Source organism: Hemitrygon akajei, chromosome 7 (genome assembly GCF_048418815.1).
Source record: "Hemitrygon akajei chromosome 7, sHemAka1.3, whole genome shotgun sequence".
NCBI classification, from domain to species: Eukaryota; Metazoa; Chordata; class Chondrichthyes; order Myliobatiformes; family Dasyatidae; genus Hemitrygon; species Hemitrygon akajei.
Window position 1 is genome coordinate 139,900,681 of NC_133130.1, and position 14,049 is coordinate 139,914,729.

At 42.3% G+C, this 14,049-nt stretch overlaps 1 protein-coding gene across 3 annotated transcripts in view; it reads right to left on the reverse strand.

Annotated features, from left to right (window-relative positions):
* The window catches only part of exd3 (exonuclease 3'-5' domain containing 3), a 168,439-nt gene extending 159,174 nt beyond the window's left edge, over positions 1–9,265 (reverse strand). Inside the window, exons 1-3 of one of the 3 annotated variants that reach the window (XM_073052099.1) lie at positions 9,181–9,265; positions 5,776–6,293; positions 4,911–4,978 (exon numbers count right to left, since the gene is read on the reverse strand). In XM_073052099.1, coding sequence (XP_072908200.1) covers positions 4,911–4,944 — 34 coding nt within the window. In that variant the 5' untranslated portion in view covers positions 4,945–4,978; positions 5,776–6,293; positions 9,181–9,265. Of the gene's footprint in view, positions 1–4,910; positions 4,979–5,775; positions 6,294–9,180 lie in introns of those variants that run through there. The other 2 variants (XM_073052098.1, XM_073052100.1) reach the window with 2 other exon arrangements.
* Positions 9,266–14,049: the final 4,784 nt, after the last annotated feature.

Consider the following 14,049-nt stretch of genomic DNA (forward strand, 5'->3'; position numbering starts at 1 on the left):
ACTTTGATATTGAAGACTAAAATAGCTGACACTGCATCTTCAGCTGTGAGGCTGTTCAACAGAGAAATGTAAGAAAATCTGGATGTAGAACTACATCATCCAGAGACTTTGAGGGAAAAAAATGAGTCATTTGAAGAGTACAAGGAAGAATGCAAAGAAAAACAGGTTTTAGCAATTCATGATATTAAAGCAAATGCTGAAAAAAACAACCATACAAACTCAATCAACTTAATTAAATGCAGAATTAAATGCAGCATCTCCAAGTTTGCGGATGACACAAAGCTGGGTGGCGGTGCTAGCTGTGAGGAGGATGCTGAGTGGATACCGAGTGACTTGGATAGGTTAGGTGAGTGGGCAAATTCATGGCAGATGCAATTTAATGTGGATAACTGTGAAGTTATCCACTTTGGTTGCAAGAACAGGAAAACAGATTATTATCTGAATGGTGGCCAATTAGGAAAAGGGGAGGTGCAACAAGACCTGGGTGTCATTGTACACCAGTCATTGAAGGTGGGCATGCAGGTACAGCAGGCAGTGAAAAAGGCAAATGGTATGTTGGCATTCATAGCAAAAGGATTTGAGTACAGGAGCAGGGAGGTTCTACTGCAGTTGTACAAGGCCTTGGTGAGACTGCACCTAGAGTATTGTGTGCAGTTTTGCTCCCCCAATCTGAGGAAAGACATTCTTGCCATAGAGGGAGTACAAAGAAGGTTCACCAGATTGATTCCTGGGATGGCAGGACTTTCATATGAAGAAAGACTGGATCGACTAGGCTTATACTCGCTGGAATTTAGAAGATTGAGGGGGGATCTTATTGAAACGTATAAAATTCTAAAGGGATTGGACAGGCTAGATGCAGGAAGATTGTTTCCAATGTTGGGGAAGTCCAGAACAAGGGGTCACAGTTTAAGGATAAAGGGGAAGCCTTTTACGACCGAGATGAGGAAAAACTTCTTCACACAGAGAGTGGTGAATCTGTGGAATTCTCTGCCACAGGAAACAGTTGAGGCTAGTTCATTGGCTATATTTAAGAGGAAGTTAGATATGGCCCTTGTGGCTAAAGGGATCAGGGGGTATGGCGAGAAAGCAGGTACAGGGTTCTGAGTTGGATGATCAGCCAACTGAATGGCGGTGCAGGCTCAAAGGGCCGAATGGCCTACTCCTGCACCTATTTTCTATGTTTCTATGTTTAACTGGTCATTGTTCAGAATATAAGTTTAATTAAAACTGAAAAAAGACTAATTGACCCAACAAACTTTGCTGGGTCAAAGTTACCCCATAACTTTGCTACCAAACCCCAGCACCTGCCAAAGCTAATACCATATATTCAACACCCTCTGTCAGAGCCTCCCTGCAAAATAGAATCTGTATTAAAGTGTTACATCTTAGAATCTTTATGAGCTAGATCCTACCACTGTAGAATCTGCATCAACAGGTGCCTGTAAATATAGAACATCTTGTCAAATATTTGTTTAGAAGCTACACGCAGTCCAGAACATACACCAGAGTTTTATTATGACAAGGAATCTATAGCAGTTCTCACATCCCAGAATGTGCAACAGAGGATCTCTGTATGAAAGAATCCAGGTCAAAGCATTCTCAATTCCCAGCATTTGTATCTGTCTCTGACACCCAGAGTCACTGACTGGAGTGTTCATTCATATCTTTAACCTCTCACCTTGGCAGTCTGAGGTACACTCCTGCTCAAACAGGCTTCAATTATACCAGTGCCCAAGAAAAACGTGGTAACCTGCCTCACTGACTATTGTCCAGTAGCACTTATATCCATAGTGAAGAAGTGCTTCGAGAGATTGGTAATGAAGCACATCAACTCCTGCCTGAGAAGCGATTTGGCCCGCTCCAATTTGCAACAGATCACAGCAGGTCAACAGTAGTTGCCATTTCATTGATTCTTCACTCAACCCTGGAACATCTGGACATTGAAGATCTATGCATCAAGATGTTTTTCATTGATTACAGCTCAGTTCTCATCAGGAGATCAGAGGTGGAGAGAGACATCAACTTTAAATTCCTCAGCATTATCACTTCAGAGGATGAGTAGGATAAGTGATGAGGTTCTGCATAGGGAGTTCAGGGAGTTAGCTGCTAAGTTAAAGGGCAGGAACTCCAGGGTTGTGACCTCAGGATTGCTACCTGTGGCACGTGCTAGTGAGGCCAGAACTAGGAAGATTATACAGTTTAATATATGGCTAAGGAGTTGGTGTAGGAGGGAGGGCATAAAATGTTTGTATCATTGGGGACTCTTCCAGGGAAGGTGGGACCTGTACAGAGAGTACGATTTGCACCTGAACTGGAGGGGAAATTAAAATCCTAGTGCAAAGGCCTATTAATGCTGCACAGTGTAGTTTAACTAGAGTTGCAGGGGAATGAGAACCAGAGTGCCAGAACAGTTAGCAGAGGGGTTATGGAGGCAGACGTTAGTAAGACTTCAGACAAACCTAGGAATCAAAAGGATGAACATGGTGTGATTAGTGTCCTGAGCTGTGTATATTTCAATGCAAGAAGCATTGTAGGAAAAAGGCAGATGATAGTGGCTGAAGATGAGGTAGCTAGTTTACAAACAGAGGGAACATGTAGTGAGGACAGGCTGTTGATAGGGCAAAATTGCATTCAGCGGGATGAATTGCAATGTAAAAGGCAGACAAAATTGAAAAGGGTGCATACAGGACTGAAAGTGTATCTGAATGTGTGCAGTATAAGGAATAAGACAGATGAACTAGTAGCACAGTTGCAGATTGGCATGTACAATGTTGTAGGCATCAGTGAATCATGGCTGAAAGAAAATTATAGCTGGGAGCTTAATGTCCAAGGATACACATTGTATCAAAAGGGCAGGCAAGAAGGCAGAGGTGTCAGGGTTGCTCTGCTGGTAAAAAAAAATGAAATCAAACCATGAAAAAGAGGTGACAAAGGGTCGAAATGAGTGGAATCACAGTGGACTGAGCTAAGGAGCTGCAAGAGTAAATGATGGGAGTTGTATACGGATCCCTAAACAGTAGTAAGGATTTGGTCTACAAATTACAAAGGGAGATAGAAAATGCATGCTAAAAGGGCAAAGTTACAATCGTCATGTGGGATTTCAATGTGCAGGTAGATTGGAAAAGCCAGGTTGGTGCTGTATTCCAGGAGGTGGAATTTTCTAGAGTGCCTATGAGATGGCTTTTTAGGGCAGCTTGTGGTTGAGTCAAATAGGGATCAGCTTTTCTGAAATGGGCGTTGTGCAATGAACCATAATTGATTAGAGAGCTTAAAGTAAAAGAACTCTTTGGGGCAAGTGATCATAATGCGATCGAATTCATCCTGAAATTTGAGAAGGCGAAGCTAAAGTCAGATGCATCAGTATTCCAGTGGAGTAAAGGGAATTACAGAGAAATGAGAGAGGAGTGATTAGAAAAGAATACTGGCAGGGATGATGGCAGAGCAGCAATGGTTGGAAATTCTGGAAGCAATTCAAAAGGCACAGGATATATACATCCCAAAGAGGAAGATGTATTCTAAAAGAAAGATGACACAATCATGCTAAAAAAAGTCAAAGTCAACATAAAAGCCAAAGAGAGGGCATATAATAGAGCAAAAATTACTGAGAAGTTAGAGGATTGGGAAGCTTTTAAAAAACAACAGAAGGCAATTAAAAGCATCATTAAGCAGGTAATGGTGGAATTCAAAAGTAAACTAGATAGTAATAATAAAGAGGATACCAAAAGTTTCTTCAGATGCATAAAGTGTAAACAGAGGCAAGAGTGGATATTGGACCGCAGGAATATGATACTGGAGAGGTAGTAATGGGGGGGGGGGGACAACAAAATGGTGGAAGTTCTAGGTGTCAGGGGTCATGAAGTATATGAAATTACCATAACTAGGGAGAAGGTTCTTCGGAAACTGAAAGGTCTGAAGGTAGATAAGTCACCTGGACCAGATTGTGTATACTCCAGAGGTCTGAAAGAGGTGGCAGAAGAGATTGAGGAGGCATTAGTAATCATCTTTCATGAATCACTACATTCTGGAATGGTACCGGAAGACTGGAAAATTGCAAATGAAACTCCACTCTTCAAGAAAGGAGAGAGGCAGAAGAAAGGAAACCATAGGCCAGTTTGTCTGACCTCAGTAGTTTGGAAGATGTTGGAGACTATTATTAAGGATAAGGTCTCAGGGTACTTGGAGGAACATGATAAAATAGGCCGCTATCTGTATAGTTTCCTCAAGGAAAAATCTTGCCTGACAAATCTGTTGTAATTCTTTGAAGAAATAACAAGCAGGATAGACAAAGGAGAATTGGTAGGTGTCGTGTATTTGGATTTTCAGAAGACTTATGACAAGATGCCACACATGAGGCTCCTTAACAAGCTATGAGCCCATGGTATTGCAGGAAAGATTCTAGCATGGATAATGCAGTAGCTCATTGGTAGGAAGCAAAGCGTTGGAATAAAGGGAGCCTTTTCTAGTTAGCTGCCATTACCTGTGGTGTTCTACAGGAGTCTGTGTTGGGGCCGAGTCTCATTATGTTATATGTCAATCATTTGGGGGGGGGGGGTGAGAGGGGTGGGGAGGTGGGAGAGAGGAGAGTGTGTGGGGGGGCAGGGTGAAAGGGGTGGAGAAGACTAAATTATAGGATACACAGAAATGTAAAAAAGGAGTGATGGTATTACTCTGTTGGAAGCTGGCATGAACCTGATGGGCCAAATGGCACCTTTCTGTGTGCCCACAAGTAATGAGCAAAAGTTACTCATAACCCACAGTATAAAAACCAGACTGAAAAGAGAGGTATAAACAGGGAAATTTGAACAACGTTGGGGGGGGGGGGGGGGGGGGGACATTTAACTACATGTAGTCACTTGCAATAGATCCTTCCCACCACTGACATTCCGCAGACATGCCATCACACAGAGTACCTGCACAAGTTCCGGCACACTTGTCGTTCATCATCGGGCTGAAGCTTCAAATCCAGGTCAACAAAATCCTGCAACAAAGCAGCACATGCCACAAATCAGTAGACAAAAATAAAGCTAGAGTCACAGTTCTGTGCTATTTTTGATTGATGGACCCCCTCTCTCATATTTCCTCCACTTTGCCTTCCTATCTTAACCCCCCCCTCTCCCAACGGCTGTTCATCATCCTCTCTTATCTGGTTCCGCTTATCACCTCCTGTGGTGAACTACATATACCTGTCTGGACACGCCCCCCTGCTGACTGCTCCTGTGGCTCCTCCCACAGACCCCGGTATAAAGGTGATTGAGGCCTGAGCCCTGCCCTCAGTCTCCAGGATGTAGTATGGTGGTCAATTACTGCTTGTTCTTTCTTCCAGTCAATAAAAGCCAATATCTCGCCTCACGTCTCGGAGAGTTATTGATGGTGCATCACCTCCTCACTAATCAAGTGTGCAGCATTCATACTAATTGTGCCCCCAGAATCAAAATTATATTTATCATCACTGACATATTGTTATAAAAAGTGTTTTGCAACAGCAGTAAAATAACAAGACATAAACATTGCTATAAGTTGGAATCAATCAATAAATGAGCAAGCAAACAAAAGAGGAATAGAAAAGTAGTGTTTATGGACTGTTCATAAATCTGACGGTGGAGGGGAAGCAACAGTTGCTTAAATGTTGAGTGGTGGTTTTTAGGCTCCTGTACTTCCTCCTTGATGGCAGTTATGAGGTAAACTGGTGTCTCTTCCTCTGACTTCCGCTTCCTGAAATTCAAAATCAATTCCTTAGTCTTACTGATACTGTGAGGTTGTATTTGTGACACCAACCAATCTATCCCATTTCTGTAGGTCTCCTTGTTGCCTTCTGATACTCTGCCAACAATAGTGGTGTTATCAAAGTGAATTCATAAGTAGTGTTTGACTGTGGTCTCCCAATAAGTAATCTGAGGATCCATTTGCAGAGGCAGGTGCAGCCTGACGTTAGTATTGCTGTTGTCTGGGTGCTCCGACACCAAATGAAGAGCCAGTGAGATTATATCTGCTGTAGACGTGATGTAGCGAGTCCTTGCTCAGGCAGGAGTTAATTTTAGCCATAACCAACCTCTTAAAACATGTCATACATTACCACTGGGTGATAGTCGCCCTGTTCTTCTTGGGCACCAGTATGACTGATGTACTCATGAAGGAGATGGAAAACTCAAACTACAGTAGTGAGAGATTGAAGATGTCCTTGAACACTCCAGCCAGATGGTCGGCACATATATTCAGTACCCTGCTACATACACCGTTAGAGCCTGATGTCCTGCAAGCGTTCAGCCTCTTGAAGGATGTTCTGACATCTGCCTCTGAAACAGAGATCACAAGGATGCCAGATGCTATAAGGACTGCCCAGCTGTGATATTATTCTCCCTTGCATAGACTGCCTTCAGGGAGTGAAACATACTCTTAGGTCTTGCCATGTAGAAAGTAAGGGAGTGCAAACCATACCACAGCTGTTATATATCAAATTACATATATGTCACCACATACTATCCTGAGATTTAATTTCTTGTGGGCATACTCAATAAAGCCAATAACCATAATGGAATCAATGAAAGACCACATCAACTGGGCCGACAGCCAATATGCAAAAGGCACCAAACTGTGCAAATAAAAAAATAAAAAATAAATAAGCAATACATATCCGATAGCACGAGATGAAGAGTCCTTGAAAGTGAGTCTGTATGTTGTGGGAACAGTTCAGTGATAAGGCAAGTGAAGTTGGGTGAAGTTATTCTCCTTTGGTTCAGTAGCCTGATGGTTGAGGGGGTAGTCATTTTTTCCGATTTTTTCTGAACCTGGTGGTGTGAGTCCTAAGGCTCCTGTACCTTCTTTCTGACTGCAGCAGTGAGAAGAAAACATGACCAGGGTGGTGATTGATGCTGCTTTCCTACGACAACACTCAGTGTAGATGTACTCAAAGGTGAGCTGTTTCCGAAGATTCAAGCAAAGGAGTTGCCGTTAGGTGCCATTAACCGTCCTAAGCTCCACCTGCAAAGTCTGGATGGTTTTTTGGCTCCTCTAGTTCTACAGGTGACATGTTGGTGGTAGTTGTCAGACATTTCTTCAAGCTACCCTGGTTGAAGTCTCTGTGATGATCAGGAAGGAATCAGGGTGCTGATCATAGTGCTCAGATCCTCCAGTGCAAGCTTGATGTCTGCCAGGGGTGAAATGTACACTGCTACCAGGATGGGAGTGAGATCCCTGGGCAGAGAGACAGATGACATTTGACAAGCAGATGTTCCAGGTCAAGGGAGCAGGACTGAGAGGGAACTGCCACTTATCCAGCCTTCATTCGTAAGAAAATCCTTTAGTCAGTCCAAAGAAAATCCAACAAATATCGAATTTTAGGGCATGTGGACTGAATGACAGTGAGAGAGCATTTTTATGGCTGCGATCATAACTAAAGGAGAATAAAACAGTAAAGTTTTTAAATTGGAGTAAGGCAAAATTCATAATGCAGCTATTTGCATCCGGTACTCCCTACAATGAATCAAGCATTAAAAACACAAGAGATTTCTAAATTTCGTACTAATTATCCTAGCTTTATCAGTGATCTAGAGTGAACAGGGTTGGATCCTCAGACCCTAGTTCTGAACCAGATTCAGGTCTGCCAGACAAGGCCTGGTTACTTAATTTAAACAAGAACACTGGTTCCGTGTATTCACTCTGCGTAAAACAGGCCATGTAAAGCGGGAAGTGAAAACTATCTGCAAATCCTGTAGAGCTTTCCCATTACAATCAAACTTACTTTGCTAAAACTATTCTCAAGTATTATTCCTAAAACAAGAAAACCCAGATTAATACAGAGAATAGAGGGATGTCCTGAAAAGGAAATCAGAGAGGAAGAAACAGTTTTAACTGTTTTAACGCCTAATAAAAAAGGAAATTCAAAATTCTGTAACAAACATAAATGGCTGATGGCGTGGCTAAAGGAAGGTTGGAGATAGCTTGTGAGCAAATGGAAGGTGTTGGAGATACCAGAGCATGGCTGAGTTATTAAATGAGTAATTTGCATGTGTAAAAAACAATATGTCTATAAAAGAGACATTAAAGAACTGGGTAAGAAAAAAAATCAGATTAAGAATAGGTACATAGTTGAAAGGTTGAGAGCTCAATGTACAAAAGTCACTGAGCGCAGATCAGATACACTTGGGTTGCTAGTGTGTGAAGATAGAGGTGTTCTGTCAGCTCTTCCAAACCTTTTTAAAAATAGGGACAGTGCCAGGAACCTTGAAGGTTGCAACTGCTACTGCAAATTCAATAAAGGAGCTAAGAACCCAGAAACAAAAAGTGAACCAGTCTCGCACTGTGCAATCTAAAACAATGTGGGGGGGAAATGGTCACTCGGAAGTTACAGCAATCATTAAAAGAGAACAGAGAGGAAAAAAAAACATCTGACAAACTTGATTTTACTCTTTCACAAGGTAAAAGAGAATTTGATGAGAACAGCATAACTACTGTTAAAATTGATTTCGAGAAGCAACACGGTCCCATATATTAGCAAAACCATTCTGAGAAAGGTGCAGTAACAATCAGGTATCTGTAGGTGGCCAAGAGACAAGCAACAGAGCCAAATAGCTGATTTGCAGACAGTAAGAGTTTACTCTTCTCAGAAGGTTAATGTCAGTAATTCTTTTCTTTAAGTATTCATTAATGACTTCAACATGAGAAGATGAAACTTGGTGTTGTAATAACTGATGAGGCTGGTAATACACTCCAACAAACACGACAACCTCTTATACCATATTATTTCAAAAATGAAAAGATGCACGACCATTATTTTGAACAAAGGGAGAAATTGGACAGAGGATATAACATCTTTGAATGCTAAATTTGCTGGCTCAGGGCACCCACTAATGTTTCGCAGCCCATACGGACTGATAACTTGAAGGGGCAAAAAGACTGTGAGTAGTCTGGGGTATCGAGAGTTACATCTGCGAGCCGGCTCACAGAGGCTGTGGGAAGAACCGGGGGGGCCTCAGTGAGCCGGCACGCAGACGAAACGTGGGAAGAGCCCGTGGTCTCTCGTAGATTGGCCGCACAGCTCAGGCTCCGCCGTCAGGAGGTCCCAGTCCCGGAGGACCCATCATGGCCTCAGCTCGCAAACCATCATTAACTGGGATGCTTCTGACCACAGGTCACCCGGCCTGCTCTCCCACCTCGCTTTCTGACAGGGGACATTCCTCTCACCTAACTGCCGCCACCGCTGTTTCCCCCAGGTTGTCAACCGTAGAATCACTTCCGGGCAGGGTGAACCGGTGACTTCATATCCGGTTCAGACGGTTCTCCCGCCAGATGGCGTCCGGCCGTGCGGTGGCGGTAAGGTCACTGGAGGCTGGGGTATCCCAGGTCACAAAGTTCCACCTGTTATCTTTTGTAACTCCAGAAACTCATGGGAAAAATCCACAGGTGTCCTGATGAAGCGTCTCGTCCGGAAACGTCAGCTGCTTATTTTCAATGGATGCTGCTTGGCCTGCTCAGATCCCCCATCATTTTGTGTGTGTTAGTTGGGATAGTTGTCTACTTAGTCTTTATTTTCTAGTGAAGCGCTTACATGGACGATGTGGCTTAAATGAAGAATGGCATTCACTTTCTTCTAACATGTGACCCATAATGCATTATGTAAACAAAGAATGCCTAAATAAAATATTACAGAAATATTGAATGCACTATATCACCCTACAACTCACTGACCCCCCCACTCACATTTCACAACGCTCAAAGCCGATTCAATTCATTCACCGAGTTGACTCCACCCCTCACCTGTAACACCCACTCACCCCACCAACATTGACCTCCCGATTTACCATTACCTAGTTAATTCAGTGTGTGGCGTGTAGCCAAGTGGTTGAGGTGTTGGACTAGCAATCAGAAGGTCATGAGTTCGAGCCTCAGCCGAGGCGGCGTGTTGTGTCCTTGAGCAAGGCACTTAACCATACATTGCTCCAGTCCACCCAGCTGAAAATGGATACTGGCAAAATGCTGGGGGTTAACTTTGTGATAGACTGGTGTTCTCTCTGGGGGGGGGGAGTCCTGTACTCTCAGTGACTTCACGCCACGGAAATCGGCATAAGCACCGGTGCCTGATGAGCCTATAAGGCTCGGGTCAGACTTCAACTTTAACTTTTAATTAATTCATTGCCCTGCAAATTCACCATCTGAACAACTCCAAACTCACTGCCCAGTCCAACTACCCCTCCCCAAAACTCCTCACCCCTAAAGAGAAAATCTCCCAAAACCTTCTTCCAGCCTGTTACACACTGAACATCCACAACCCCTCCCATTTATGTTTCCACTCCCAGAATGTACCATCCCCCGCTCTGAATGTGCTCTGTGCCCCCAACACACTGAAAAACTTTTATCTCTCCATTTCTCTCCCTCACTCTCACACACTCACACCCAATAAAACAAAACCTAAATTGCAAACTTCACACCTCCCAGTCTACAAGTTGTGATGTCCAGCCCTACAGTCAAAACAAGCCCTATATCACCTTTGTCACCTGTGTGTTCCCCCGCGGGGTGATACACTATTTTAATATTTGAGCATCTTCCCCAGTTGACTCTGCCCTTCCAGCTACTGTAGTGGAAGGATCTCGGACTGTGGTCCTTCCCCACAGAGCCTTTGCTTTGGCCACACCTCAACTTCAGTGCTTCTCTGAGTACGACCTGGAATGTGCCGTTCGGCAGCACTGTGCTATGGACATCCTGCTTAATCAAAGGTTTTTTAAAATGAGAGAAAGTCAACACGACTTCAGAGGAACATGCATATTTCAAAATCAAAGGATAAGAACAAATGTAAAAAATCATTGTATTTCAGTCAGAGGGGTGAATCTATGGAACAATTGTAGTAAGAATTTAAAAACATGCACTACACTTAACAAGTTAAAAAAATTATTTAATGAATGAATATAAAATACGTGATTTAAAATGAATGGGAGTAATGTAAATAAATGATATTTGGAGTTGGATTTTGCATTAAAAGATTATGAATTTTTTTTTGTTTTTGATGTGATGATCGATGCCAAATATGTTGTTGTATAAGTAAGAGGGGCAGGCATAATAAGCTGTAGCTTCAGCCTACACCCTTTCGGTCTGTTTTAAAGAATAGCTATGTTTTTTGTTGTAATTTTGTCCTAAGAAATCATCGTTGTAAATTATGCCTTTTGTTATGTTTGTACTGACTGAAATAAATTAATTTCATTCACTCATTCATTGATGTGCCGGAAGACCAACAAGGTTCAGGCAGAACAAAGGACATCTTTCACTGAGTTGATGGTCTTCCAGCAGCACTTGATATCTTTCCTGGGAATGGCCCATAGATCAGAAGGTCCTCTCTATCTCAGCTGCTGGGGTTGAACTGGGACATGGACCCTTGAACCCTTCTCCACAGCCTCTCCACAGAGTGGGAAGGAAGAGGACCAGCAGGAAGAGGTGAGAGGATGAGGAAGTAAGAGGGGAACCAGAGTAGGGAATCGAAGAAGAGGGAAAGGAGACCAGAAGTTAGAGAAATCGATGTTCATGTCATCATGTTGGTGGCTTCCCAGACAGAGTATGAGGTGTTGCTCCTGTTCACATGAACAGTAATAATACAGACAGGCTCTCATTGTTACCAGAGTGATATGGCTCACCACTGCTGTTTGAAAATAGGCAGGAGATCACACATACAGAGGGATACAGTTACAGTAGGAGTGGAGGATGAATTTTCATTTGAGGATTGTAGTGTTTGTGTAGAAATTCAGGGTGGAGTGTGGCAGATGCCTTTTACAGGATGGGCAATGGCCTACAGTTATGGTTACTATAGTGACACCGGCTTGTTTTAATTTCCTGTCTGAACAGTACCCTACAAAATCACCAGCTAGCATCAGTGCATCCAAGCTAATGACTCACTCAGTCTCTATGTCTTCTGAAGCTGCCCCTTCCAATCCAGGGTGAAGAGCTTCCACTCTGAATGTGGGTGTGATGAACTATGTATACCTGTCTGGACATGCCTCTCTGCTGACTGCTCCTGTGTCTCCTCCCACAGACCCCTGTATAAAGGCAATTGGGGCACTGCTCCTCCCTCAGTCTTCAACATGGTTGTGCTCTCTTCTCACTGTTAATAAAAGCCTATCATTCACTTCCAGTCTCCTAGAGTTATTGATGGTGCATCAGTGGGAGTAGAATTTCCATAACCAACCCCCCCCCCAACTTTACACCCTTATTGTAGGGGTGCAAGATAGACCACTAACTATTACCAGAGAGTTATTAACCAAACATACAGTCAAGATACCCACTCTTAACTCATTATAATGGGCACCCTCTATTAACAGTGATTATTGACACAGTAATTGTCGGAATCTGTTGGTTTTTATGCTCTTAGTAAGCTATTGGTTGAATTACTGCAAAATTGAAATTGTAGCTTTTACTAATACACAATCTGTAGTTTTTTAAACTTGTATATTTTCACAATATGCGTGTTTCCCTCCATCTACTAGAAGAAAAGTGGTATAGCAGTTACGTAATGGTTTGTTACCTTTTCAGTTTTCATTAGTTACATGTTAGCACATGACACACATGCTGTGACACTATAGTTTTGAATTGGTCTTTCCTTATCTTGGGAATTTGCCTTAGCCAAGTATAAAAGTGCCAGCCTCTGGAAAATCACCTTCTTGTTCCATGCTCTTTGTTCTTGTTTCTTTGTCTTCTCTTATTTTCATATGTTCTATACCTGTTCCTTTGTTTAAACTTTAAAATGACCTTTGTGAAACAACAAATTTTCACTCAGTCTTAAATTCCTAAAAGAACCTGGAGATCAAAAAAACCACCAGATCCCACAATTTTTGGTATAGTCGGCATAGGATGGTTATGAAAAGACAGAGTTTGAAAATTCCTGACAAAGAAGGAAATTTTAGTGCACACCTAACAGAAGGTAAGAACTTCCTCCATTCCTGACTTGTAGAAGAAGTCGTCTGATTCTGCTTCAGTACACCATGTAAAGGAAGTTTAAGAGTGAGTAGAAAGCTATATTTTACTTTGTTATTTGTGGCAAACACATGCTAAATATTTTGAGTTGCAACTCTGTAATTTTGGGGCTGATAAGACTCAGTTGGCTCTAAGCTCTATTTTTTTTAAAAAATGGGTTGTAAGCTCTATTTGGGTTATAACTCTATAATTCTATTGTTTATTAACTATGATTGACACCTAAAGTGAAGAGTACTCCTTAAGATTGAACTTAAAACAATGGCCAAAGTTGAGAGTCAAACTGTTGAATCTCCGGGTGTGAGAGAACAGATAACTGTGGATTTAAATGCTTACTTGAGTACAGTGTATAAACTTGATACGATTAATGAAAACATCCAGTGGAAATATACTATTGATACCATCTGGTGAGAATTGGCTTATGAGTGATGTTGAAAAGATATGGAATAAGATTCAGAAAATGTGGTCAGGAGATAAGAAAAGTGGCTAGATGCTAGCAGTATTACCAGAGCGAGGAAAACACGAACATGCTGAGCTGCAGGACCAGAGATGCTGAATTAGAAACTCAAGTACGTGAACTAAAGCAGGCAATTCATTTAATGACTCAGCAAGTAAACAATTTAACTAACCAATTTGGGGAAAAGGAAAAAAAAGATGTAAGATGCAGTATAACAGGAAAAAAAATCTAAAGAACAAATCTCTGTGTTAACTGAGCAAGTGAAAGAACAGCATGAGAAGTACACCCACAGCAAGAAGCACAATTCAGAATTGCAGAGTAATATGAAGCAAATACACAGCAATGATCTTTGGTGGGTAGTTCTACCGATCCAGTGCGCTGTGTTAACAATGATGTCACTTATGTTGGAATGCAGCCAGCAATGAATGGTCCCAAAAACAGCAGTGCCTGCACCTTACCTGGATGTCATGACCTTTTCTAATATCAGACTTCAAATGTTTGATGTCTGCATTCAGTGCATAATTTATTGACCCTGTAGTGACAGCTACTCCATGGCCCAAGTAGTCAACTGTTCCTGCTTCTAATGTCATCATTCAATCAGCAAGTCCAATGAATCCAGCTACACTGTTGTTAATGGACATGGA